The sequence below is a fragment of a genome, unplaced genomic scaffold (assembly GCF_019419815.1).
Source record: "Pyrus x bretschneideri cultivar Hongxiangsu unplaced genomic scaffold, Pyrus_bretschneideri_v1 Contig38, whole genome shotgun sequence".
In the NCBI taxonomy this organism is placed as follows: domain Eukaryota; kingdom Viridiplantae; phylum Streptophyta; class Magnoliopsida; order Rosales; family Rosaceae; genus Pyrus; species Pyrus x bretschneideri.
This window is the reverse complement of record NW_025999701.1, coordinates 918,498-944,773: the sequence shown is the minus strand read 5'-3', so window position 1 is coordinate 944,773 and position 26,276 is coordinate 918,498. Positions and strand designations below refer to the sequence as shown.

Sequence of the window (26,276 nt, the reverse complement as noted above, 5' to 3'; positions counted from 1 at the left end):
AAAACAAAAACCATAAAATACATGTATAATTCGGCCTAGCATAGCATGCAGTACCACACAATCAAAGTATATGCCTCCTAATTGTCACAGGATTAAACGAAGAAACAAAATAAAAGTGGCAATATAAAAAAAGCATTAAAAGACAAAATAAAGGAATGAAGGAAGTAAATTTAATTAGAAATGGTCCTTTCATTGTCTAATCACCTCCTAAAATGTCAACCACATTCCGGTTACTTCTTTCATTCCTTCACACCCAAACGGTTGAAATTCACCTAATATAAATATATATAAACTTCTGAGATGCAGCGAACCGCTTCTCATCATCATTTTATGAAGCCACAGCTTTGTAGATTCCAAATAGACTAGTAGCGTCCAAGAGGTTGAAGACAACACGAACAAAAGAATAGAATACCAGTCCAGCAACCGTTGGGCATCAACCTTTATAATTAATTTGAGTTGCAGTTAGCCATGGCAGATGAATTTCAGACACCTGGGAACTGGTGGGACTCATCGTCAAGAACCAGGTTCGAGACGGGGGCATCGCCCTCGTCTTCGAGCCTGAATACCTTGGGAAGCTTCGGATGGCAACCTGACATAGTTGACATCAAGGCTAGGTCTTCTATGGATTCCGGGTCGGTCTCAGGTACTTCATCTATGGTCTTCCATGATACTCACAAGCTGCAAGAAGGGACTGATTCCGCGGGCGGCGGCAGCGACCCCAACTTGCATATGATGGGTTTAGGGCTTTCCTCTCAGGCCACAGATTGGAACCAAGCTTTATTGTAAGTCCAAAATAACTGTACATAAAATTACTAATTATTTGATTTTATATTTTGGATGAACATATATATATATATATATATATATATAACTTGGTCATGATGCTCAATATACAAAAACCCTAAAAGGGAATTTGTCTTTCACTTCATTCATTTTTGTATAATTTGATATGTATACAGTCGCGGTGAGAAGGAGACTAGTTTTCGATCAATACTACAAGAAAACATGAACTCCAATACTGCTAACTTTCAGCAAGAAAGTGACCAACAGCTCCAATGGAGGGATAAGTTGTTTGCTGGTGGTTGTGGGGATTCTTCTAACAACGAGTTTAAGCAAATGAACCGGGGATTTTCTTTAGATCAAACACAGTTTAGTCCTCGGTACAGCTCCGGTGAAAGCACGGTGACATGTCAAGGATTGCCTTCCGGTTTTCAAATAGATTCAGCATCAGCAGCTCTGTACGGAAGCCCATCTACAATATTGCAAGGACTATTGGGACCTCATCATGATAATCAACCTCAGCAGCCTAGTTCAGCAATCATCAATTTTCCTTATCAAGGAAGTTATGGAATTAATAACTCTAGTGAGCTTTTGCCGTCTTGGTCTAAAGTACCCCAGTTTCTAAGAACATCACCTCCCAAACAACCTCCTCAGAGCCATTTACAATTTTCTAATGATGCTCCCTTTTGGAATGCACCTCATGAAGCCGCCATGAAAGACGTCCGGCCAAGCTTTTTCCCCTCGTTGCAGCCACAATTTCCCACGGCACGATTTGATGAAAAACCGAAGGTACGCAATTGTTGTTAAAGACAATTAGTGGATTTCAAAAACTTGTTAAGGAACGAATCAACGTTTTATATTCCAACTTGCTTGTAGCTTAATTGGTTAAGAATAGATTCCAATGCACTAAAATTGCTGATTAAGTTTGAATCCTCTCCTAATATCGCATGTATAAAAAAAATTATATGTCAAGCAACAATTATACGAGAATTATCGATTGTGTTTCATATTCATCATGATTAGGGTTTTTATTGTCATGATTGGAGTCATTTAACATGTTAAATATTGGCTGAGCAGAATATATCTGAAGTTCAGGAATCGGGTGCAGTGGGGAAGAAAAGTGGGAGTGAAGCAGCATCCAAAAGGCCTAGGAATGAAACCTCATCACCTTTGCCAGCTTTTAAGGTACAAAATGAGCAGTAACCTTTTTTATCTTCTCTTTTTTCTTTTTTCTTTTTTGGTTTGACAAGAAGCTAGCGATGAGTTGTGTTAAGCTTTTTCTTTTATCATAGACATAGATGAGAACTTGTAGCTTTGGTTTTAGGTGAGGAAAGAGAAGATGGGGGACAGAATCACTGCCCTCCAACAATTAGTTTCACCTTTCGGAAAGGTAAGTAAATTTAGCTCCAAAACGCTATCTATATATCTTCTTTACTTTCACAAGAGTTAGCTAGCTAGAGTCTGAGATATCATTCTCTTTCTGAATTTAAAAGTGTTCTTTACTTTATTTTTTATCTTTTCAAAGTTATAAGATGAAAACTTTGATTGTGTATGATGATTTTAAATAACCATATTATTGTGTGTCAGACTGATACAGCCTCGGTACTCTCTGAAGCCATCGAATATATCAAGTTCCTCCATGAACAAGTTAATGTAAGTCCCATAAAGCTATATCATATATGCATCTTAAGCACATATAATAATGCTAAATAATAATGTATATATGTAATATGTTTTGATCTTATAATATCAGGTTTTAAGCACCCCATACATGAAGAGTGGAGCTGTCATACAACACCAGCAGCAGGTATAATATATTCTTCTCCTTCTGCTACTCGGAAAAATAATACCTATGTACTGATTCCAATAGACGCAATCAGCTTCTTGGTACTACTTAATTTTTTTTATCTACTGTTGATTAATTTTGTACTTGCAATTTTTCTTTTTCCCGTCAATGCAGAATTCTGATAAAGTTAAGGACCCCGATGGTCCAAAGCAAGATCTTAGAAGCAGAGGGCTGTGTTTAGTACCGGTTTCAAGCACATTCCCGGTGACACATGAGACAACAGTTGATTTTTGGACACCTACATTTGGAGGGACTTTCAGATAGAGCAAAGAGAAATGGTAGTATAATTATGTACGTACATACGGTGCATACATGTATGTATCTTATCAATCCCTAGCCAAGTTGGGAATGATAAGGTGAACAAGAAAGAGAAGAGGGAAACGAACAGAGATATCCCACATCTGTGATCTGGTCTGCAATGGAAGGGAAATAATAAAACTGGTGAGGGACATGAGAAAAGGCAAATGACCCTCCAAAGAACATGAGCTTGTTGGGCCAGCTACAGGCAAAATGATGCAGAATTGGCCAATAGGGACCAATTGGAGCCTATTAATTGTTGTAATAATTGAAGAATTATGATTAGGAGGTGGATTAAGAATAAGAACAGATGCTGAATTTAGGGGAAGTTTATGATTAATTAGAGCTTTAGAGAGAAAATTGTTGTTATAGAAGCTGATTTTATTATAGAAAGATAAAGGAGCTTTTATTCCTTGTTGCTATATTGTGAGTAGAGTTGCCACTACCTTTAGTTTAACCAAAAGGAAGATGGAGAAAATTTGGAAGGAATAATTGAATTTGTAGAAAAATGGGGTTAAGTAAGTGTGGGGATAGCATTTGATTGGAGATCTCACTTTTTATTTGTTTATGTGATGAGAATATGTTAGTGGAAGTCAGAAGATGCCCCAGTACTCCTCCTTTCAGGTTTTCTTACAATTTGTTTTTGGATTTTCAATTTTGTTATTAACATTAGATGTTTTCTTTTTGATGCTAGCAATCATGATCTGTGCTTTTTATCGAATGGTCACTTTGAGGGGCTCCCATTGGGAGGTCAGAGGTCCAAACTTTCTTCTTTCATTATTGGTTTAATTAGAATCAGATACTTCATCTTAAGCATTTTTATATTAAACATTTAGTATTTATTAATTTGAAATTAAAGTGCTTTCGTTTTTTATTAAACTCTATATTTTAGGTATATTATTGATTTAAGTACCTTTTAAATTCATATTAAACTAACTTTTACGTCAAAAATTCCTTCAATAATATTAATTAATTGCTAGGGCAAATTTCTTTAAAATAATACTCTATAATGGAGTAACTTCCTTAAAATCATAAAAAAAATTTAGCCCTAACTGGTGACCAGTTATGTATCGGAAAAAAACTCCATACTGTAATAAGTTATGATTTTTCTTAGTTATGCCTCCACATATTTATAAGAGAAATAGACAAAAATATGACATTTTCTTTATCTTGGGACAAAAATAGGACAAACTGGTTATGCACAATTCATGCACACTATGCACAAAATAGGAAAAGTTCCATTTTTTCAGGCGACTAAAGCTTCGGCTGGCATAGTAAGGTAGGGTGTTTAGTTCCAAGTTCTTTCATCAATGATTTATGGAATAAATGAGTTGTTTGTAAGATGAATTAATAATTAGAAGTTAAATTAGGGTTTGTGTTTCATGTTGGGGACTATGGGTTGTGGAATAAATTTCAAGTTTTAACGTGCTACAAAACTGGGATGGAACAATTTCTGGTTCAAGCGTACAATTGCAAAAATTTGTGAAAATTTTTCCGTAATGTGCAAGCGTACAATTGCAAAAATTTGTGAAATTTTTTCCGTAATGTGCATGTGGTGTGCATTTGGTGTGCATGGCTACATCTTAATAAGAGAAGCGGGAATGTTCACTAGTTATGATGCACGTATGTTGTACCCTGGAAATTAGTGAGTATGACCACAACCTAGTTGGACTCGGCGAAAAACAAAATTAAGAAAAAGCTTAGAAGACATTAAGGGTCATGCGTGTCCATGAAATGACGACAACGAGTATAATGTTTTCCACATGCACGGTTAAGCGGTGGTTAATATACGTAACAAGACTTTTCAAACTGACATTGTAACCTTATATACATAACAATTATGTTTTAATTGTATCCACTATACCAATAGGTTGCCGTTAAAGTTTCTTATTAATGTGAAAACCAGCTCGTTGCTCGATCTCAAGTTCTGTGCATATCATGCATTACTGTACATATGATGTGCATGTGGTGTGCATATAGTGTATATAGTGGTGGCGTCACGGGTGATAACGTCATTTTCTAATTTCGAAGAGAGAGCTGTGAGCTCTGGGTTTTTTGGTTGGCTCATATCTGTGAGCATATCATGTGCATATAACTGGAAAGAGATGATTTTTAGTGGGATTTCCAGAATCTAGGTTTAGGTAAAAGATTTGTTAACTACATATCTCATTTCCAGAATCTAGGCCCCCACATATCCCCCAATGTCGTTAATTGCACGATGCACGTCCACAACAAAACTAACGTCGTTGCACGTATTGATACAAATAAAAAATTTGGATTTTCCTTGAACTCAGAGGAGAAGGCGTTCATCGGCGAGGAGAGAAAGAGATTGCAGCAAAAAAATGGTGTCTTTAGTTTTTCATAATGGATTTTCTTCGACATTTGAAAATTTTTTGGACTGCAGATTGGTTTTGACCCAATGGGTTTTGAATGAGATTTCGAATTTGAGGAAGAAGATGATGATTTGAGGAAGAAATCCCCCATCTACAACTACAAGCACAAAAATGTGTTCATTTCCCAATAGGGCTAATCAGCAAACACAAACAATCTCCAAATGAATCAAATTTTCCAACTGGGTTTTTCTTTATCTTTTACTAATCTAAGAACATCCAATAAATATCAATTTTAGAGATAGAGGGAGGGAGAGTAGAGAGAGATAAATTAGAAAATATGAGGAATTTACAAATTTATATACGAGGGCAATTCAGTCATTTCAAGGTGTATGAAAATTCCTATTTTTGTCTGACTGTTGTGCATGCCATGTGCATATTTAAAAAATCCTATTTCTATCCCAAGATTAAGAAAATGTCCTATTTATGTCTATTTACCTATTTATAATTGTCAATGAGTACAAAATATGCAAATAAATACTTGGTGCTCATAAAAGAAAAATTATGTTCGAAAAAATGAACGATTCAAATTGTTGAAACACATTATAAATTAGACCTCACAAAAACATGTGTACAAAATTATATAAAAATATTAATGTCACATATCCATCCCCTTCAAAGAATCTCTAATAATATCAACTTTAGTAAGAAACATAAATGAATGTGGAAGGAAACTATCTAAGCATTAATCATTATAATTTATTATGGCATAACATGTCTAAATTAAAGAAGATATATTATACTATCTTGCATTATCGACTTTTGTCTTTCTCTTAGAAATTCACAACATCACCTACAACACTAGGTTTTTTTACTTTTATTTTTTTAAGAAATGATATTATCTACACTAAGAAAACGGGAGTAGGTTAATGTGGTTCAAATTCGTCTTTGCGAGAATAAAATCACTCACTTACAAGTAAAAAGAAATATCATTAAATCATATTAAGTAACTCTTAAAACACTAATTAAATTTTTGTTCTTGTAACTGACCAAATGACAGAAATGTCACTTCCAATAATACTAACTATTTTAGTGTAAGTTAAAATATTTTAATATTTTTTTTCCCCAAAATTGAACAAACCCAATTCTTTCTCTCTCTCTCTCTCTCTCTCTTGAAGCCCGCACCGCAGCCAATGGGCCAATACTTCCAGCTTTACCTTCCCTCTACTCGATCTGCTTCTTATGTATCTCTCTCCCCAACCACATAGCAGCAGATCCACCACCACCAATGCAGCTTCAATTCCAGATGTCGGAGTGTCCATCCAAAGCCAGATACTGCATTGAACGAGTTCCATATTCGGTTTTCGCCAGAGGACAACTCATTCTTTCACAAACTCCGGCTTTGAAACCCATCTTGGCACAAATTCATCCCGAACTCGTGCCACTTGAGGCCTGCCATCGATCCTCTTTTTCATCGTCATCCCAGCATTACAAAGAGGTGGAAGGAGAGAGAAAACTGTTAATTTACAATTTAACCTAATTCATTTACTAGTCTCCGTGGTGATAGGATAGTTAGACATGAATTTAACGAGTTTTGTTCATCAAACTAATTAATTTTTAAAGTCCATTGTACTTGAATTTTCCTTGAGTTTTGCTAAATTTTCCTTTAAAAGTAGCCAAAAAACCTTATTAATTTTGGATGTTGGAACTTGGAGATGCATAATATGTTACTTTCCATGAGAATTGCTCATTTCATGTATTATCACGCTGTTTTATAATATTGAAACGAAAATTAACATTAAACTGTGTAATGAAAGAAGATCCATAAAAGTATCACTTTAACAGAGTCTCCTTAGCATTAATCATTTCCAGGTGAGTTTCTTGGAAAAGTAGTATTTATCTTTGATCTCATAATCATTTCTTTGTTAACAGTCATTAATTGTTTATTAACATTGAATCATTTGTTAATCAGAAGTAAAAAAAATGCATCAGCAATGATGCATGCGTATGCGAGCTCTTAAGCGGAGAGGCCTCCTCTACCATCGTCGAACCTACTCAACGTACATGTTACTCGCTCCGAATCAACGTAGTAAAGCTTGTCCATCAGTTCAAACGTTCTAGGCAGTAGCATTGTGAGCAAACAAACGCTTATAATTATGAATAAATAACCGTAATTCATAAAACACAGAGAAAAAACGCATATATAAGACACAGCGAGAATTATACTTGCAGACAAATAGAAATCGGAAATTTAAATTGAAACTATAGGGGATAAAGAATTGATAAGGGCTTCCATTTGAGTATGTTTGTGCACCGAGTATTTAAGCAGCAGCTCCCTTGAGCTTCTTTGTGATGGTGGCAATGTACTTCCCTTGGTGGAATGCTTGCTCCAGCTCAAGCTGAGATGGCTGTCTTGAACCGTCCCCAGCATAAGTTCCTGCACCGTAAGGACTTCCGCCTTTGATATTCTCCATTTCAAACATGCCGACTCCGAATGTGTAACCGATGGGTACAAATATCATCCCATGATGAACCAGCTGCGTGATGGCTGTCAATCTACACAAAAACAATCTCAACATTATTAAAATCTCCACCTAATATACAGATAAATTTTCAATGTTCGTGTAGTTGATTAAATGTGATCAAACTTACGCAGTAGTCTCTTGCCCGCCACCTTGAGATGCGGTGCTGTAAAAGATTCCAGCAGGTTTGCCAGCAAGCTGTTGTGTTCTCCATAGACCACCTGTTGCGTCCAGAAAGGCCTTAAATTGGGCAGCCATCATACCAAATCTTGTTGGGAAGCCAAAAACGAATCCATCTGCGTCAGCCAGTTCATTTGGCGAGATGATTGGTGCATCACTCTTTGGTGGTGCACTCATTTTCCCAAGAACTTCCTCTGGGAGTGTCTCAGGGACCTGTTTTATAAGCCCACTGTAGTCAATCTTACTATTCCATCAAATTAATGAGATAGAGAAGACAAACTAATCATGAAACAGAAGAGAACCAACCATTATTAAATCCACAAAAAAAAATAGTCAAAATTTCCTCCTCTACTAAGAACCAGGATCATCATATCTAGCATCTACAGGGAAGTAGATGGGAGTTGCATAACTGTGTGTGTAAGCAAATGAGAAAAGGAAGATCATGAATTGTACAAGACAACGGTGAAATTAAAATAAAACTAGAGAAGACTAGACAAGGATTCATACAAGTTTTACCAATCTCGAAGCTCAATATAATAACTAGCATACCGGACACAGTTGAGACAGTCATGGAAAAATGTTTGTCACGATGTTGAGCAAACCACCACGCAAGGTGGAACCCTAAAACCTTGGCATAGGGCTACTAGTTGTAATGTTTAGAATCATCTCATGTTTATACTCATGCAAAAATATGAAGTTTGATTTTTATTTAAAATGGCTTGTTTCCCAAAATCAGCAGTCCAAAGTTCATTCAGCATACTCAATTAAATTGAAGAGTTCAGAGTGAAATCAATAAATTAAAGAAAATGCACACTCACTTGCCATAGGGTGGCTTCTACACCTTCGACAGATGAAGCCCCTTTCTTTATTTCTTCTGCTAGTCTCCCGACATGTCCATACATGGAGTAGTACCTGTAAAATCAAACATGGATTTTGATTAAGAGGGTTGCATTATTTATGAAAAAAGAAGTATAGCATCGTTGAAAATCAATTGGATGTAAGGTTTTTTTGGCACTCCAAAAAATCATCCGACACAGTATAAGGGCGAAGACATATTCATTTTGCTCTCCTCCAGGCAGAATGAGTATTTTTGGTATCCAATAGCAGCTCCCTTTTCTTTTATATTACAAATTATTTCCATGGGACCGTCACATTCTCTTAGCATTCTCAGTTAGAAATTCTTGGGAAATATATTCCACAAAAGCGACTCTAATTGAACTGCTGGATTCTGTCAATTTTCCAGAACCAATTATTTCATTATTTCACCAACCAAATCAATGAACAAATTTCATCCTATCTCAGATATATTGACCCGATTTTGAGAGACTTAATATGCGTTCATATCCATTCATATCCAAATTTGACATTTGAACCTTTCCAGTGAGGAAATTCCAAATCTGTAGAAAAACTATTCAACCATCTCTAGCAGTAGTCTCAAAGTCCAAATATTCAATATCCCAAATTGCCCGACTTGTCACTGCTAGTTATCAAAGTATGATACCACTACCTCTAAGAATCAAGGTCAACTATCTTCGACACACTATCTACCAACCCACATGCATGTTCCTCTCGAATTTGGTTCCAACAATTGGTGACCATATTCCTCTTGACCAGATCACTCTACCCCATGGAAGCAATACCCAGAAGATCGCTCTGTGGTCAAGCTGTGGACCTGAATGGAGAAGAAATCTCTTTCATCGATCAGGTCTGGGACAACGTTCTGAAGATACGCATGTCGGTAAAAGACCTCAAGAAGAACCTACAACTCTGCCTTTCCCTGCCAATCACCTCTCCTATCCTCCCCTTTCAATTCCTAATTTCCTAGCCTAACAAAGGCAATTGTTTGGACTTTAAATTGACTACCAAGGTTATATCTAGTGAAACAGAGTGGAAAGAATATTGGCATGGACAAACAGTAGAAGGAATGAATGATGATGGATTCAGTATTTGTCATTTTCTATCAATTCAAATGGATCATAACATTAAAGGAACTATAGGTCATAGTGTGTAGTATACAAAAGTGTTACTATTCCAAACTTCTATCATGTTCAGCAGATCTCTAACATTCCAGATGCATTAAAATTTGAAACTATTAAATGTTTTCCTCCGCAAACTGATTAGTAGAGATTCTCGAAAAACGAATCCCTATTCTAGACGATAACTTACTTAGGTTTCAAAATGCACTATAACATCCATTAATCTAAACAAAACTGCCTCAGCAAAGCAAAACTGTTTTTTCCCATTCCTCCAGAAATTTCCTTGTTCTATTACTTTACAAAGCTAATTTCTTCTGAAGGATTCAAAGCAAGTGGTTTTCAACATTACAAATCCAATAACATGAGGAACTCATTAAAGAGACAATTTCTCCATTTAGAATCAACATCATTAAAACAACCACGATGGCTATAACCATAAACCAATCACATTTCCTACTATGCAAAAATCTGATCTTGGGGGTAATCCATAGTTCCAAACATCGTCCATACAGTAGGAAATGAAGAAACTACAACCCTCGTGTTCTATATTTACCTATATTCAGTGAAAGAGTGTAATTCACATAAGAAATTATCTAATTCACTTCAACCGTTCTATTTTTCTCCGCGGCTGAAATTCTTCGATGATGGATTCAAAACAAAATAAAACAGGACGCTACTGATCTATAATTATCAGAAATGCATAAGTTTCCTAATCCTAAACTGGCTCTTACTTTCTCACTCTTCAGCAAAACATACAAAAAAAAAAAAAAAAAAAAATGGAAAAGCCAGAGTCTCTGACTCACCACCCCGAAATCTTCCTAAAAATATAAAGATTCAGCCTTTAAACACTTTGAATAAGAAAAATAACACCCACTTCAACAAAACATGCAAAAACACAAAGATTCAATCCAACAGAAAGATTAATCAAATGGGTTCCTTCTAATTAAAATTTCGGAACCAGCCATATTCCGATGAAGCAATAACCAATTCAAAATTCCAACAGATTGAAGCTCTCACAGACTACAAACTACCATTACCCAGCAACAACGAAATCAAATTAAAAAACTAAAAAGACCGATCATTCATTAACACATTCCCAGTTCATACTTCATAGTGAATTGGTATACAATAAAAAATGCAAAAATTAAAATAAAGAACTGGGACTTACACAATATACACTTTGGTGGCCATGAATGCAGTCCTCCGCAGTCTTTTGTGATTTTACTGTTTGTTGTGGGTTTTGAGCCAAATGCAGGGAACGTTGACGATTTTGCACAACCAGCGGAAGAAGCCGGAACCCATTTTATAGTGGACTGGAATATAGGATTAAAGTTTAATTATTATTTTAATTTCTCTTAACGGTGGCTGATTTTTTATTTATTTATTTGCTGACTGTAGTAAATGAATCTTTAGTTGTGATTGAAGCAATGGAATAATGATGCTAGGGTGGTGTCATGCTCATCATCGTGGGAGCTTCTACTAGCAAAGGATCAAGAAGAAGTCATTTTAATTAATACTTTATTATTTAGGGAACTGTTATTAACATTTCATAAATTTTATTCTACATTTCTCATAAATGTATTTTTATTTCTAATTATAAAAAGCTTGGAGTGCAAAATGAAAATTTTAAAGTGTCAATAACAATTCCTATTATTTATTGGATATAATTTTTTTTTTTTTTGGTGAACTATTGGATATAATGTTTTTTAGCTCTTTTTAGAGGAAATATATACAAGAGGACAAATTAAAAAAAAAAAAAATATATATATATATATATATATATATATATATATATATATATATATTCCACTAATTAATGAAATCCTCTTTGTTAACCAAAATAGGGTGAAAAAACAACTTAGTTTTCTATCACGCCAAAAAATGATGGGCAATAATGTAATTTCACATGTCCAAATTTTAATGTTTTTTTATTGAAGCCTCACCTATAGGTGATGTTAAACTACCTCCAATATTTAAAAAAAAAAAAACAAAAAACTCCAACTCCCCACACATTCTCTCTCTCCCTCTCTCCTTCTCATTTTCTAAAAAAATGTGTTTATACACACAAAGTGTGTAGGCAAATGCTAGTATATATATTGAGGGATCCCCATTTTTCTAAAAAAATAGGGACACCCTCTTGACCGTTGAATTTGACTTTAATGAAATTGTGTGACATGTGATTTAATCTCAACCATACAATTTCATCAAAGTCAATCCAACACATTTAAAAAAAAAAATTGGGGATCCCTCTTGTTAAAGGGCTTGTGTGTGTGTGTGTGTGTGTAAAGAGAATGGAAAAGGTGAATAGTGTTTTGGTGTCACCAAGCTTCAACAAATATTAGTTGTTTATTAAATATTAGTTGTTTATTAAATATTATTTTCTCTATTTTTAAACACGTTCAAAACATCTTAATAGGCATGTAATGCCAGTTATAAAAAAAAAAAAGATCTTTTGAACACGGATAATAATGTGATTAAATTAGTTATCAAATGATTGTTTTTTTTTTTTTTTTACAAACAATATTATCTACACTAAGAGGAAGGGGGTGGGCTTAGCTTTACAATGAGCTAGCAATAATATGATTCGATCAATTGTTTATTAAATATTATTTTCTCTATTTTTAATGTAAATTCTATAAAGATCGATTTTCTTATGTGAATACAACTACTTTAATTGGTTTATGAGAGGTTTCTTTTAGCACAATCTAAGATTATTCATTCACTTTAAATATTTGACTTTCTTTTTGTCAATTTACGCATATAAATACATTTAAAACATGTAAGTCGCACATAGCATACCGTGATTCAACGCGTGCATGAAGACTAATATATATATATATATATATATATATATATATATATATATATATATATGAAGGCTCACTAGTGTTAGATGTGCTCATTCAAGTAACTAATTGTTAAGTTGTATACTGTAATTATATACATACGTTTATATATTTGATGAAAGTATATGTATTTAATATCAAGCATATATTCCTATATCAAATCGAATAAAATTGCTCTTGTTCCATCGTTCAAACTAACCGTCACTCATGTATTAATCTTCTTTTTTCACTTTGCCACTTTTTATTACTACACTAAATTTTTTATAATATTGAAATTGTGATATATCGTATTCTTTTTGTCAAACGATGAATTTGTTAGATTATATATTAAATTAAGGAGTGAAATTTGAACTCATGCCGTGATGCTAATAAAATATTTCTCTCCATCATTATAGTAGAGGGTTACTTCCTGATATATTATCATTTGAAATCATACCGTTATCATATTGTGTATTCCTATGTCATAATAAGGGTTGTTAGTTGTTTTTTCGGTTGTCCCATCACAAGAAGTTTCTAGTTCTGTCCTTGATGGTGATGGAAGTAATGTTTGGGGTGAGTTTAGCTTTAGAGGGTTGATTTCAATAATGCAAGAGAAACTAGACCCAACAAAAGGTAATTCTAATTTTAATTAACAAATAAATAAATGAGGATGAGGTTTAGAGTAGATTTTTTTTTAAACAAAACATTATTACATCAATGGAGCTTCAAAATTTTACTAGTTTAATGATGATTAATCTAAATACATGTAAGTATTATAACTAATGATTACGTTTTAATCTTTGTTTAGAATGGATGGTGCTATCTACACACATCTTTTTTATCTTCCACATAATCTTCTTAATTTTTTTACTTTCAAATCGAATGAATTGAATTAAATTAAAAGATAAAAACTAAAAAGAAATGTGGAAAAGGTAAAGAATGCAAATGGGAAGCTAGTGCAAAAAATAGACGGAAGAAGTTGATGGCATTTGACTCTTAGCAAAAAGTAAGGGTGACAAACTAGAAAATCAACGAAATTTACAGAAGTAACCTAACCTATCCACCTACCAACTCCTACATAGTCTTATCTTAGACTTGAACTTGGTTACTGAAAAATGAGAAGCAGCTCTTTCTTTTGATCAATTACAAATTGACACGTATTTAAGTAATTGATTTTTTAATTATAAATTGAACACGTGTTCATCTGTGATTGCAGCAGCAGAAGCTAGTGCCGATATTTTCAGCAGTCAAGTTCTGTCACTTATCTTATCTGTTAATTAACAGTAATTAATTAAGTTTATTAATTAAGTCTGAAAAGTGTTACAGCTGTTGACATCTTTGTTGAGAACTTGAGCTAAGTATGTAATGATATTTAATGTACTTATTAAATCCTCCACTTAAGTGACGACCACGACTCACTGAGTGTTTCAAGTTTGCTTCATCATGAGTGTAAGCAAGCAATATGCAACGGTGGATGCATGCTAGTTTTTTTTTATTCTTGTTTAAGCCTAATGATCACCTTGCCAGAAGAGCAAATATACATTCAAAGATTGCGTTATGCTAAACGCTTACATAACCTCATGATATTCACAATAAACTCGCATTTACTTACGTACCACTGCCTGAAAATTGTTTGAAAATTTTGGGTAAGGAAAATCCAACTCCCAGCCGTTGTTTCTAACTTTTTGTATCCCCAATCCAAATCAAGATTAAAGCAGGCTTGACGTGGTGTTTTATTGCCTAATGCTCACACTGAACAACAGACATGCCGATGTGTGGCTAGCTACTCTTTGGAGTGAAATTCAATTACTAACAATTCACAACTTCTGTTGCTTTTGTGCCAACTTTTTTCCTCAATTAATGGAGGAAAAAAAAAACATGTTGTTGACCTAGGTATGACTACATTGGCTAGAGCATATGTACTCAGTACTCTCCTTGCGCATTTGGATTCAAAATTTCTTCCTTAATTTAAGATTAATGTAGTATGTTGACCTTTAAAAAATAATATTAATCTTTTATCAAATGTTTTTTTATTTTAGATTATTAGATATATCTCAAACTTTGACGGGCTTCTCTTGGCCAACAAACAAAACTAACTTTTCATACTGTGATGAGAAAAGGGATGGGTTTCCCTTGGTCTATCAGAAACTTGCCATGCCTGCCTGTATTTTTCTTCATAATTCCTTGAATAGGTCCACCAGAAATAAAAACTTAAAAACATGGAAATTGGCTTTTGCTTCAAGAATTATATACCTTTTCATGCCCATAATGTTGAATCTCAACTTCCTTATCCCGAAAGTTACACATTTTTACTCTTGATATTAATCATTTGGGTTCAACTAATCACGCATAACAAGTGGCTTAACACATATATGATATGTGTGAACCTGTGGTCTAAACAAATTTAATAGTCACTTACTGTTGAATCTGATTTAACGGTGGATGCTAACATTGCACCAATAACCATTTTTGTTTGATTTTATTGAAAGTAATTCTTTAGATTACATCCAATTGTAAGTGAACTAGAAACTTCTTGGCCACGACATCCAAATGAACGTGACTGATGATGATCTGTGTGGTACACTTAAGTAGGAGGGGTCACAAGTTGTCCGTCCATGTCTATGCTATCTTACATTGACGTAACAAAAGCTTTCTTGGTAACAAAGACATCTGATATGTATGAAAAGCTTTTGTCCACCACAATCATATCGCTTACACAAACAGCCAAGTATTGGATAAGCTGCTCTCTGAACATTTTCAAGTGAGCATACTTTCTCTAATTAACCTCATGATATTGCATCCATAACCGTTGCCAAAGTTATTTTTAAGGAGATTAATTAGTATTTTAAATGATTAATCATATGGAATTACAATGCACTAACCAAGAAGCATTACGAGATTTCTGTGCTGAAGTTTGGAATCAGAAGAAGTTTATACTTGAGCTCATTCAACCCTTGTCCAAAACTCGTTGAAAGCTCCTTCACAGCGATTTCCTCTCCATCTGTGGCATTATCATAGCTAGCCCGAAGCATGCAAAGTGGCTTTCAGTTCGGGCCTCAATGCTTTGATTTTTTAGAGATTGGATCTATGACTTGAATCCGAAGTACAAACTTTATAATAGGAACAAGGTGGCAGCAGCTTTTTAAACTTGTTTTTTTATTGGGAAGGCAAATATTAAAAGTGTGACTGAGGGATTGAGGGTGAGTATCACTACTATTACTTGGACCTCGATCCAAAATACAATTTACATGGTTGTCACTAGCTATTTTTTGGACAATGATTGGACATTGCATAAGAGGATCCTAAACTTTGTCCCAATTACGTTTCACAAGGATGATGCATTGGGAGGTGTCTAGAGGTATGCTTGAAGGATTGGGACATAGACAAGGTATTTAGCATTACTGTTGACAATCCTAGTGCAAATGACACTGCTATTGCATACATAAAGAGAAGGCTAAAGTCAAATGGTACTTTTTTACTTGACGGGGCTCACTTGCACATGAGGTATGTTTGTCACATCCTCATTTTGAACTTTCAAGTTTGAACAAACAATTTTAAATTCATTTGAAAGTTTGGTTTGTAACTTAATTTTTTAACTTTGGGTTTGTAACTTAATTAATTTTTTGCATTTTTTTTTAATTAAGTAGTTTGCTAGTATAGTCTATAGAGACAGTAATTGCTAATGATACATTGATACTAATGATGACCATGATTTGGTAGTAGTTTGTTAGCAAAAAATTATAAGTTGCGTAAAGAATTGTGGTGATAAAATAAAATTGGTATGAATTGCGCTAGCCAAACTGGTATGAATTGAGCCTGAATTAGTTACACTTCTAGAAGTAGGAAAAGATTGGGCTGACCAAATTTCAGCCCAAAATCTAGATCAAATAGAAAAGCCCAACAAATTGGGCTTAAAGGCCCAGTCCCGATCCAAATCCAAAAACCAAAATTTTTTTGGTATTTTACCGAATTTCAGAAAAATCGAAATTTCTGTTAGGTTTTCAAAATCCCGTGCTGAAACTTTTTAGTTTGGTTTTCAGTTCAGTATCCTAAAACAAACTAGCCCTAGCTCTACTCATGGACTGAGGCAACTTGAACTCGGATGTCTTTGCTTGGGTGTAAAGAGACTTGTATGACAATTATGTCCTTTGCCTAATGAAATTTGCATCATTGGGGAGTCGGCTGTTTGCCAATGTTCAATGGGCTTCTAGCTTTAAAACCCCACAATCCGTTTTGTTTTTGGTTTTGCTTTTGGCTTTTGAGAATACTTGCATATCATGGGTTGGTTATTGATTTGTTCTCACTTCTCATGACGATTCCAATGTTTCATCACATAGAGCTCATGATTGCATATCATGGGTTCCCAATAATCATAAAAGCTTAACACATACGATAAGATTGCTTCCACTTTGTCAAGGTGTTTTCTTTTTTCAATATCAATCAACCTTCATTTATTTATTTGAGAAAATCTTTGACTTAGTCTTTGAATTTTTTTACTCTAGTTCATAATTGATCATTGAACTAAAAAATTGTTAAACAAGCTCGCTGAATTTAACAAAACGTGCACTATTTGGTGGCAAAGTCTAATTCCAATACACATTTTGTTTGGGAGTGCTTTTAAAATAACTAAAAGCATTTTTAACTCAAAAGTTAGAAGTGTTTTTGAGTTCAAAAAAACACTCGTGTTTTTTTTTTTTAAGAAGCACATCCAAGTGCTTTTTCTTGAAAACACTTGCATTTCAATGTGCTTCTAGTATGAACGTTTTTACTTAAGGTAATTACTTGAGTTACAAGATCTTTACGAACAACGACAAGCTAATTTGTAATTTGAATATAACACGGTAGAGGTCAAACTAAACACTAAACCACAATACAAGAATAAATGCTCTTCACAAAGAAAAATGATTAGTGAGCAAACTAACCATCAATAACACTTGAAAAAAAGAGATTGAAATTAAAAAAGGAAAATCTAATGAAAAGGACTTGAAAACTTTGAGTTTTAATGATAAGGACAAAATAAAAGGTAAAGTGAATAGTACCAGAATTGACTTTTTAGTGTAAAAATATGATTTTTCGTTAAAATGAACAGTACAGTAGGTTTTTCGATAAAATTCTGATTAAAAAAATGACTAGAGTGGGTCAAATAAGCAAAGGAGAATCTCCAAAAGAAGCCCCATAAATTGTTCAAGATCATCAAATGGGCTCAATACACAGGACATGGTCCAATATAAATAAACACAATGACCTTCAAATCAAATAAAAAACTTACCAAAAAACATCACACACTTCCAAACGCACAAAAAACAAATAGTGAAGTGAGACAGACAGACCAGAAAAACCCCAAACCACCACCACCACCACCAAGACCAGAAAATCAACACAATGGAGAACGGTCACGATTGGAAAATCGTGGAGAAATTCTCAGGGTTAACGGTTTCCACCGCCGACCCAATTGCTTCTTCTACTCCCACCGCCACCGCAGACAATCAAGACAGCAGCTTGCTTCAGGTTATGTACGCCATGGAAGCTGCGGAGGCCACAATCAAGCAGCAGGTGGAAGACAACATTCGGTTGCGGGCTCAGCTCGAACACAAGATTCTCGAGCTGCACAGGTACAAGCTCCACGAATCCATGGCCGCCCAGTTGCCGCCTTCCGCCCGCGAATTTCAGGACCAAGCTCATCAGGAAGCTGCCGCAGGCGTCGACAGTCGAATCGAGAGGATTGCGAATCACGGTTCGTCACAGCAGAGTCGTGGGGAATCGGAAACAAGAGAGACCCAGTTGGGTGGCAGCGAAATTAATGAAGGAATGAAGGTGGTTCGGGTTTCGGGTACTCCGTCGGCGTCTGATAACGCAAGCAACGGGATATCGAGATTGTCATCGCCGTCTACGATGAGGTCGCTTTCACCAGGCAGGTCGAGCACGGAGGGGGATTACGGAAATGGGTTGATGCCATTGACCGAGTCGAACAACCCTAATAGCAGCATGTTGAAGAAGGATCTGGTTGTTAGGGTTCATGAGCACGATCAAGAAATTATGCAATTGCGGAAGCATTTGGCGGATTATTCGATCAAAGAGGCGCAAATTCGGAACGAAAAGTATGTGCTGGAGAAGCGCATTGCTTACATGCGCTTGGCATTTGATCAGCAGCAGCAGGACCTTGTGGATGCTGCATCAAAGTCTCTGTCTTACAGGCAAGACATAATTGAGGAGAACATTCGGCTCGCTTACGCCGTGCAGGATGCGCAGCAGGAGAGATCGACGTTTGTTTCGTCTTTGCTGCCGATTCTGTCTGAGTACTCGTTGCAGCCACCTGTCCCCGATGCGCAATCGATTGTTGGGAGTGTGAAGGTTTTGTTTAGGTATATGAAGGAGAAGTTGCTTCTTACTGAGGCCAAATTGACAGAGTTGCAGTATCAGTTAACGCCTTGGCGATCAGATACAAATCAGCAGCCGAGTAAAGTGAATGTTTCTGCACCGCAGTTATCACCACCGCCACCACCTCAGTCCGTTGCTGGAGCAGCATTGCTGAATGTAAGCAGAAATGGGCTTGAAATAGTTGCTCAGAATCAGCAAGCATATTCTTACATTGGTGGAAGCAAGGCGCTTGCTACCTCCGATGCGCAGACAACTGCGGAATGGAATCCTCACCAGCAGAGTGGTTTTGGTGGCGGTGTCGCTAACAATGTGGAACACAATGACCTGGTCATGGGGAATACGCATCACCCTGTTCCAAACCGGACTTTTGGAGCCCAATATGTGCCTCCAACTCATGCTGTTACTCAAGGTGATACTCAAGTAAATCGGTATAATGAAGTAACGAATAATAGACAGGTGACATTTCGTGATCCTGTCAGGAACACACACAGAGAGACGGATGATCAAGATGCAGAGGGAAACCACAATGAGAGAGACTCGTCCAATTGGAGTGCAGGAACGTCTCCTTACGCATCACCGCTCAATGAATCCAGCTCGCCATATCCCCATTACTTACCGCCAGTTATTGAAGAGGGCTCTTCTTCATACTCAGAAGCTGCAGATGATGATCCATTACCAGCTATCGAGGGCCTCCAAATCTCGGGTGAAGCTTTTCCAGGACACGAGCTTCAAGCATCTGGATACTCCACCAACGGAACAACGAGTTGCAACTTTGAGTGGGTAAGACATCTCCAAGACGGATCAGTTAACTACATTGACGGAGCAAAGCAACCGAACTACCTTGTAACTGCTGATGATGTCGATGCATACCTTGCGATCGAAGTCCAGCCTCTGGACAACAGGAAGCGAAAGGGGGCGCCCGTAAAGGTGTTTGCCAACGAGAACAAGAAGATCACTTGTGACCCCGAAATGCAATCACAGATAGAGAAGATTCTTCAAAAGGGCCAAGCCTCGTTCAAAATACTTCAGTTCACCGAGTACCACGGCATATGGGAACCTGCAACACTGGCCATAAAGCGGGGAGCTTACAGCATAAAGTGTAGTGGAGGGCCGAGTGGAAGCGGAGCTGTAGTTGCAGAGAAGTTTTCTTCAAACACAATTGCCAGAATCCCGTATGGAAGTCCAACAGAATTCATAATACTCAGCGGCTCCGAAAACGGAGGTGAGTATCTGTTGAAAACGGACAGTGAGAGCTGTTCTAGAGATACAGCAGTGCTCACATTGAGATTGTTTGTTCATAGGGCAGATAAGAGGACTACAAAGAAAGGGAAAATAGGGACTTACTTTTTCAACAAGTATTTGTAGTAGGTGTTCCTTTAGGCTCACAATTCAGCAGGGGTCTCTTGTTATTTGCTTTTAGGGTATTTTGGGTGTCCATTACATAATTTTTGGGGTGTTGGACTTTGGGTGTGCAGTTGAAATTTGAATTTTTCTCACTACCCTTTTGAGCAACTTTTTGTGTGATATTTATGGCCCAAAGAATTAAAAGAGAACTAAAAAGATAAATTATTTACAAGTTTCCGAAGCTGCATTCAGAAACTATTTCAATCTTACAATATTATGAACAATACGTTGAATAAATTACACGGCACAAGATGTGCGATTAGTTGAATCTTATCGAGCCTCCGGGACTGTTATGGTTGAGTCGTAGGTTGTAGATGATCCGGTCTTACTCGATGATGAATATGCTTCAGGTAATTTTTTTCCACCAAAGAAGCCTGGTTGTTTGGGTTCCGGCAAGCGGGACTCGTTGCCCAACATCAGAATCACAGACGACATGGTTGGTCTGTCCTCAGGAAGCTGCTGCACGCATAAAAGACTAACATGTATGCAACGCACGACTTCCGACAGAGTGAGTGAGTCCCTTAAGGATTCGTCGATCAACTCTAGATATCTCCCGGTTTTCCACAGCCTCCATGCCTAAGGCACACGATTAGTTTGTCAGTGACGAGATCAAACACCGGTAAATGAGGAAGTCGATGGCGCATACTTACATATCCAATGAGGTTGAGGTTGTCATCCGGATCATAAAACCCTCTACTTCTCTTCCCGCTGACTAGCTCCATCAACAAAATTCCAAAGCTAAACACGTCTGATTTTACAGAGAATTGACCATCAATTGCGTATTCTGGTGCCATGTAACCACTAAAGTATTGGCAAGAAACAAAACACATCGATTAAGAAACTATTAGATGATACGCAGAGAAGTAATGCAATAAGAAAGAAAACAAAGAACTAAGAATCAGTAGATAGTATGCATACTTACTAGGTTCCGACCACTTTTCTTGTCACGCCTTCAGTCTGGTCTCCTCCGAACATTCTAGCCAAGCCGAAGTCTGAGATTTTCGGGTTCATCTCCTTATCAAGTAAAACATTACTTGCTTTAAGATCTCTATGAATAATCCTCAATCTGGAATCTTGGTGCAGATAGAGAAGACCCCTGCCGATCCCACAGATAATGTGAAAGCGTTGCGGCCATTCCAACGGTTCACTTTGAGTTTCATCTGGTAAGTTTTAATTCATGTTACTCAAATTTTGACTCTTATAAGAACAAATTCAAGAGTTTTAGAACGAAAAGAATAACTGCAACAAAGTAGTTTCAACACTACATAGTAAGTTGTAAGGATTCGAACCGAAAATGTAGAGGTCCAAGCTTTTGTTAGGCAAGTATTCATAAATCAACAATCTCTCTTCTCCTTCAACGCAACAACCGAGAAGCCTTACAAGATTCCGGTGCTGAAGTTTAGCGATCAGTGATACCTCATTTTTGAACTCATTCGATCCTTGCCCCGATACTTCTGAGAGCCTCTTCACAGCAATTTCTTGCCCATCTTCTAGTCTACCCTGAAAATTTGTATTAGAATAAGGATTGCGAAGTTTTGAAGGGAAAAGGTAGTGTTTCATTGATGTTTACAGTTATTGTGCTCACAGAAAGGAACTTTACCTTGTACACGGATCCAAACCCACCTTCTCCAAGCTTCCTGTTGAATGCAAAGTTATCAGTGGCCGTGACTAGTGTGGAGAGACTAAATAGCGGTAGCTCCAGGTTGTCTTCTTGTCCTTCGTTGTTGTTCCTCATTCTATCTAATATAAAGAGAGAAAAGATAAAGAACGTCAACTTGTGAATGAGAAGAAAAAATCAACACAACCTATACAACGTAAATCTTCTGTTTTTGAATCATGTAGGCTATAGTCATGCATTCATAAGGTCACTCTTCCACTCATTACTCAGGTAACTAAACCTATACAACAAATTACTACAAATTTAAGGAGGAGCACTTGATGCCTCGGTATCTGACTTGAAATGCCTCGATGCCTCAAAACATTTCCAGGTTAAGTTCTTCTTTTTAATGATTGCGTGGAATGTAATTCATGGCGTACGTACTAGTTTCACCATGCCAGCTTCAAAATCCAGTGACTTGACATGGTATCAATTATGGAAATACAATCTAAAGCATTGAAACTTGAGGTAAATGATTGAGAATACATCAAAGGTATTCTGGCTTACGATATTGGGATGCAGAGTGAATGTGAGAAATCTAACCTTATAGTACCAAATTGAAAAACCGAAAAGGCGATATGACCATAGTATTACAAATTTGAAGGTGGTGATAGAAGAACTACTTGCCTTTGAACTTTCTTCTCTTTCTGTGAATGAAATAAACAGCCAAGAGTGTCCCGGCAACAACGAAAGCAACTGACACAAGTATCACTGCTAACTTTGTCTTCGGCGAATTCGATTCTTCAGAGTTCATTCCAACAGGGAAAACCAACCATTGTTAAATCACAGCTAGAATGACAATCAATGGAAGAACACAAAACTGCGGAAACAATCAAAAGTTCACGAAAAACAATGGATTCATAGGCAATACACAACAATCGACTAAAGATTGAGCCCCTTAATCCACCTAAGTTTATTATTGATGAGAAAAGGAAAATCTGTTGCACGCATACTTGATTCCAAAGCAGTTCGAATGTACAGATCCTCCCCGCCATCCAAAAGCTCTTTGCTGTTGAGAAGGTCACCAAACCAGGTGGTGCAGCCACTTCCTCCTCCTGCGGCATTGGAGCTAACTGCGTAAGCCACACAAGAACAATTGCTCAAGCAATTGTCCCCGCATTCCGCGAGACCCGAACTTTGGTTGGTCCGGGAATTTGTGTTATCTGGCAATTTCACCCCACTATATTTCACAAACCCATGTTTCTTTTGGCAGCTCAAGGGTTGAGCCCACGCGCAACCTTCTTGGAAGTCTCCATAGCTCCATTTATCTGGTGCTCTCGGCTCGTATCCTTGGAAGCAACTGCAAACTGGTGATTTAGTGATAGAACATAGTCCATTGGAGCCGCAACGTCGGTTATCGTCGCAGAAATCTCTCGAAGTTGATGTCAATAGACTCCTATCAGGCTGATAGTCAAAACTTTGCCACATGTAGTTTCTTGGGTTTCCATCTTTTGCTTCTCTCAGGACAAGATTGCCGGAATCCAAGAGCTGCAAGACCGGATTCCGGGGATGTTTGGACAAAGATATTGACCAGGCAACAGTGTTGTCCTGTCTTAGAAGGACAACACTGCCCGAGGTGTTTATCATCAAAAAACCAGACGAACCATTTATGGGGTTGTGCTGATTTGCAACCCAAATAACATTTGGGACTGATGGGACCGAACTGTTGTGCCAAATTCCCAAGAAGCGCTTCTGGGAAAAGCCTAGGGGACTGAAAAAACCCAATTGAAAGCTGCCGTCTTTGGAAATCAAGGTGCTGCCATCTATGAGGGGTTGGGATTTTTGAGTAATGGCATCAGCGGCAAGTGAGGGTTTGAAGAAGGAGAGAGACAAATGAATTCCAACAAATATGAATGATAAAACATCATGATTTTCCATTGCTTTCAAGTTGCAGAGGCTCTCTGAGTTAGGTAGATACATACGGTGAGGTGGATTCTCTCTCCTATTTTAATACTGTTCCATCCTCATGTTCGATTACAGTTATATTACGTCAAAATTTTATATTAATTTTTTTATAAAAATAATAAAAATATAAAATATTTACGTAATTTAATTATGATCACATAAACAAAAAAAATTAAAAAAGTATAAAAATAGTAGAGCAGATCGATGCATTAGTATTCACCTTCACAAATTACAATAAAATAAAACATTATATGCTGCAATTGACCGTTACCTGCACGATTTCTGATTTCACCTGGGCCACACGATGAAATATTCGGCTTAATAATAGTAGAATTTTCTTTCTTCTTTTTTTTCATTTCTTTCGTTTCCCTCGTATTTAAACGAAAACAGATGGGAAGAAAAAGAAAAGAATCCTAATCTAGCTTAATAAATGGAACTAGAGGGTGTGGGGTCTCAGACTGCTGAGAACTTAAGGGGAAAAGGACCATCCCCAGGCTTCATAAATGGAAACTACAGGGTGTGGGGTCAGACTACTGAGAAATTAATGGGAAAAGGATTATCGCCACCTCTTTTTTTTGAGATTTTAAGAATTTCGTGAGTATGATAGTTTATCGTATATCATACGGTTAAAAATTATTTTAAAATTTAAAATTAAATATAAATAATACTTAAAAAAATTTGACCGCATAATGTACGACAAACGATCACGATCATAAAATTCCTAAGATTCCCCAAAAAAAAGATCTGACAATGATCCTTTTCCAACTTAATGAGCTCGGATTATATCCCCAAAAAAAAGATCTGACAATGATCCTTTTCCAACTTAATGAGCTCGGATTATATCCCCAAAAAAAAGATCTGACACGATCATTTCTTGTGTTGATACTCGATATGAGTAAAGCGTACAATCGAATCAAATGGGACTAATTGGAAAGTATAATGCTGCAACTAGGATTTAGTAGGCGGTGGGTTCACCTAGTGATGATGTGTGCGACTTCTGCGTCCCACCCATTCATGATAAACGTGGCACCAAGAGGTTATCTTTTTCCACACGATTTTTGACCCACCCACACGAAATTTTTTTAATTGTGACAGGAACATAAGTGGTAAGTCACGTGTTTTAATAGAAGTAATGATAAATTTTATTTTTTTAAGTTATAAACTTTTTAGCATACATAATCACACCATTTATATAATAATACGTCATCTATCACCTCATATACTAATCACACTAAAAAATCTCTCCATCCACACGATTTTTAACTTCATGTGGGCCCACAGCGATGGAATATTCACTTAATGTCTGGCCTAAGAAATCGAAACTAGAGGGTGTGAAGTCAAAGAATTTGACATTCTAAACAAATTACGGCTAGAATCTGGCGTATCCAACATTTTAAATCAAAATAGAATTTTATAAATTGAAAAAAAAGAGGAGAGAGGAAGACGAGAAGAATGTTCGCGATGACTGAAACGTTTAGTATTTAACATGTTGAAATATCATACGTCGATCGTAATTCTTATAAAATAAGAGCTTAAAAATTCTAAACTCACTTCATCTAATGTTGATGCCTTTTTAAAAAAACCTCACACTTGATAAATTGTGCAGATAGTAATTACTGAGTTAAAAACAATATTGTTGTTAGAAGTAGGCTTCATAATTTGACATAACATAATATACTTTATAATTTTTAATTTGAAAGTTTGTTTTTCCGGTTGGACTTATATAAAATGCGATAAACACTCCATCGAATTAATGATAAATCGTATGATCCTTAAGGAGCCTTCTTAAATAAGAAACAATATTTGTCGAGTAAATCATCTTATTGGAACAAACGAGCCGTGCTGAGTAAGACTATTTCGTATATTATCAACTATTTTTATAGTGGAATCTTATTTATTTATTTTTTCACATAACATACACGTGCTACATGTGACAATCCTGGCTTGTCCTCAGGAAAGGCGAACAAAGAATCATATGCATGCATATCACAGTACTCGTTCGGTAGAGTGCAGGAATTCCCGACCCATCATGAATGGGTTCTAGTAGCCTTCCTTCGTTCCTTCACGAGTTATTTAGGCTACTGAAATTAACGGTTCTTGCATGCTCATTATATACATGAACAGATTTGCTTATTCGTTGCAGAGATTATCGTTATAACCCGGCCCAGATACCAAG

General features: G+C 36.4%; 4 protein-coding genes across 7 annotated transcripts; 2 read left to right on the top strand and 2 right to left on the bottom strand.

The window, feature by feature from the left end:
• The first annotated feature begins 230 nt into the window (after positions 1-230).
• Positions 231-3,469, top strand: LOC103946553 (transcription factor bHLH123). Of its 2 annotated transcripts, none has more exons than XM_009357277.3 (7): positions 231-782; positions 960-1,569; positions 1,876-1,965; positions 2,105-2,170; positions 2,368-2,433; positions 2,534-2,587; positions 2,741-3,469. In XM_009357277.3, exons 1-7 carry the CDS (start codon positions 469-471, stop codon positions 2,888-2,890), a joined length of 1,350 nt encoding a protein of 449 aa, XP_009355552.2. In that variant the 5' UTR covers positions 231-468; the 3' UTR covers positions 2,891-3,469. The 2 variants fall into 2 exon arrangements, with proteins under 2 accessions (XP_009355552.2, XP_009355551.2); XM_009357276.3 differs by having other exon boundaries at positions 233-782; positions 1,858-1,965.
• A 3,914-nt stretch (positions 3,470-7,383) lies between these two features.
• On the bottom strand, positions 7,384-11,286 carry LOC103946552 (probable NAD(P)H dehydrogenase (quinone) FQR1-like 1). Its single transcript, XM_009357274.3, has 4 exons — positions 11,100-11,286; positions 8,774-8,867; positions 7,906-8,168; positions 7,384-7,809 (listed from the first exon to the last, which is right to left on the bottom strand). Exons 1-4 carry the CDS (start codon positions 11,120-11,122, stop codon positions 7,575-7,577), a joined length of 615 nt encoding a protein of 204 aa, XP_009355549.2. The 5' UTR covers positions 11,123-11,286; the 3' UTR covers positions 7,384-7,574.
• Positions 11,287-18,012: 6,726 nt separating this feature from the next.
• LOC103946550 lies at positions 18,013-20,710 on the top strand. The gene has a single exon (XM_048564119.1). The coding sequence runs from the start codon at positions 18,139-18,141 to the stop codon at positions 20,497-20,499; it is 2,361 nt and encodes a 786-aa protein (XP_048420076.1). The 5' UTR covers positions 18,013-18,138; the 3' UTR covers positions 20,500-20,710.
• LOC103946551 (G-type lectin S-receptor-like serine/threonine-protein kinase SD1-1) lies at positions 20,677-24,146 on the bottom strand. 3 transcript variants are annotated; one of them, XM_009357273.3, is made up of 7 exons: positions 23,149-24,146; positions 22,823-22,936; positions 22,139-22,278; positions 21,828-22,038; positions 21,461-21,698; positions 21,189-21,339; positions 20,677-21,114 (listed from the first exon to the last, which is right to left on the bottom strand). In XM_009357273.3, exons 1-7 carry the CDS (start codon positions 24,113-24,115, stop codon positions 20,809-20,811), a joined length of 2,127 nt encoding a protein of 708 aa, XP_009355548.2. In that variant the 5' UTR covers positions 24,116-24,146; the 3' UTR covers positions 20,677-20,808. The 3 variants fall into 3 exon arrangements, with proteins under 3 accessions (XP_009355548.2, XP_048420077.1, XP_048420078.1); XM_048564120.1 differs by having other exon boundaries at positions 22,139-22,274; positions 23,149-23,163; XM_048564121.1 differs by lacking the exons at positions 21,828-22,038; positions 22,139-22,278; positions 22,823-22,936; positions 23,149-24,146 and having other exon boundaries at positions 21,457-21,598.
• Between the last annotated feature and the right edge of the window lie 2,130 nt (positions 24,147-26,276).

What these genes read in the sequence shown, in the direction of transcription:
- LOC103946553 (XM_009357276.3), top strand. Translation starts at nt 469, where the DNA reads ATGGCAGATGAATTTCAGACACCTGGGAACTGGTGGGACTCATCGTCA. An exon ending in GATTTGATGAAAAACCGAAG is followed by an intron (nt 1,570 to 1,857) that starts GTACGCAATTGT and finishes TTGGCTGAGCAG; the next exon opens with AATATATCTGAAGTTCAGGA. An exon ending in TAGTTTCACCTTTCGGAAAG is followed by an intron (nt 2,171 to 2,367) that starts GTAAGTAAATTT and finishes ATTGTGTGTCAG; the next exon opens with ACTGATACAGCCTCGGTACT.
- LOC103946552 (XM_009357274.3), bottom strand. Translation starts at nt 11,122, where the DNA reads ATGGCCACCAAAGTGTATATTGT. An exon ending in GCCACCAAAGTGTATATTGT is followed by an intron (nt 8,868 to 11,099) that starts GTAAGTCCCAGT and finishes TTGATTTTACAG; the next exon opens with GTACTACTCCATGTATGGAC. An exon ending in TAGAAGCCACCCTATGGCAA is followed by an intron (nt 8,169 to 8,773) that starts GTGAGTGTGCAT and finishes CTTATAAAACAG; the next exon opens with GTCCCTGAGACACTCCCAGA.
- LOC103946550 (XM_048564119.1), top strand. Translation starts at nt 18,139, where the DNA reads ATGGAGAACGGTCACGATTGGAAAATCGTGGAGAAATTCTCAGGGTTA.
- LOC103946551 (XM_009357273.3), bottom strand. Translation starts at nt 24,115, where the DNA reads ATGTATCTACCTAACTCAGAGAGCCTCTGCAACTTGAAAGCAATGGAA. An exon ending in GGTTTGGATCCGTGTACAAG is followed by an intron (nt 22,039 to 22,138) that starts GTAAAGTTCCTT and finishes ACAAATTTTCAG; the next exon opens with GGTAGACTAGAAGATGGGCA. An exon ending in ACCTCAACCTCATTGGATAT is followed by an intron (nt 21,115 to 21,188) that starts GTAAGTATGCGC and finishes CGTGTGCCTTAG; the next exon opens with GCATGGAGGCTGTGGAAAAC.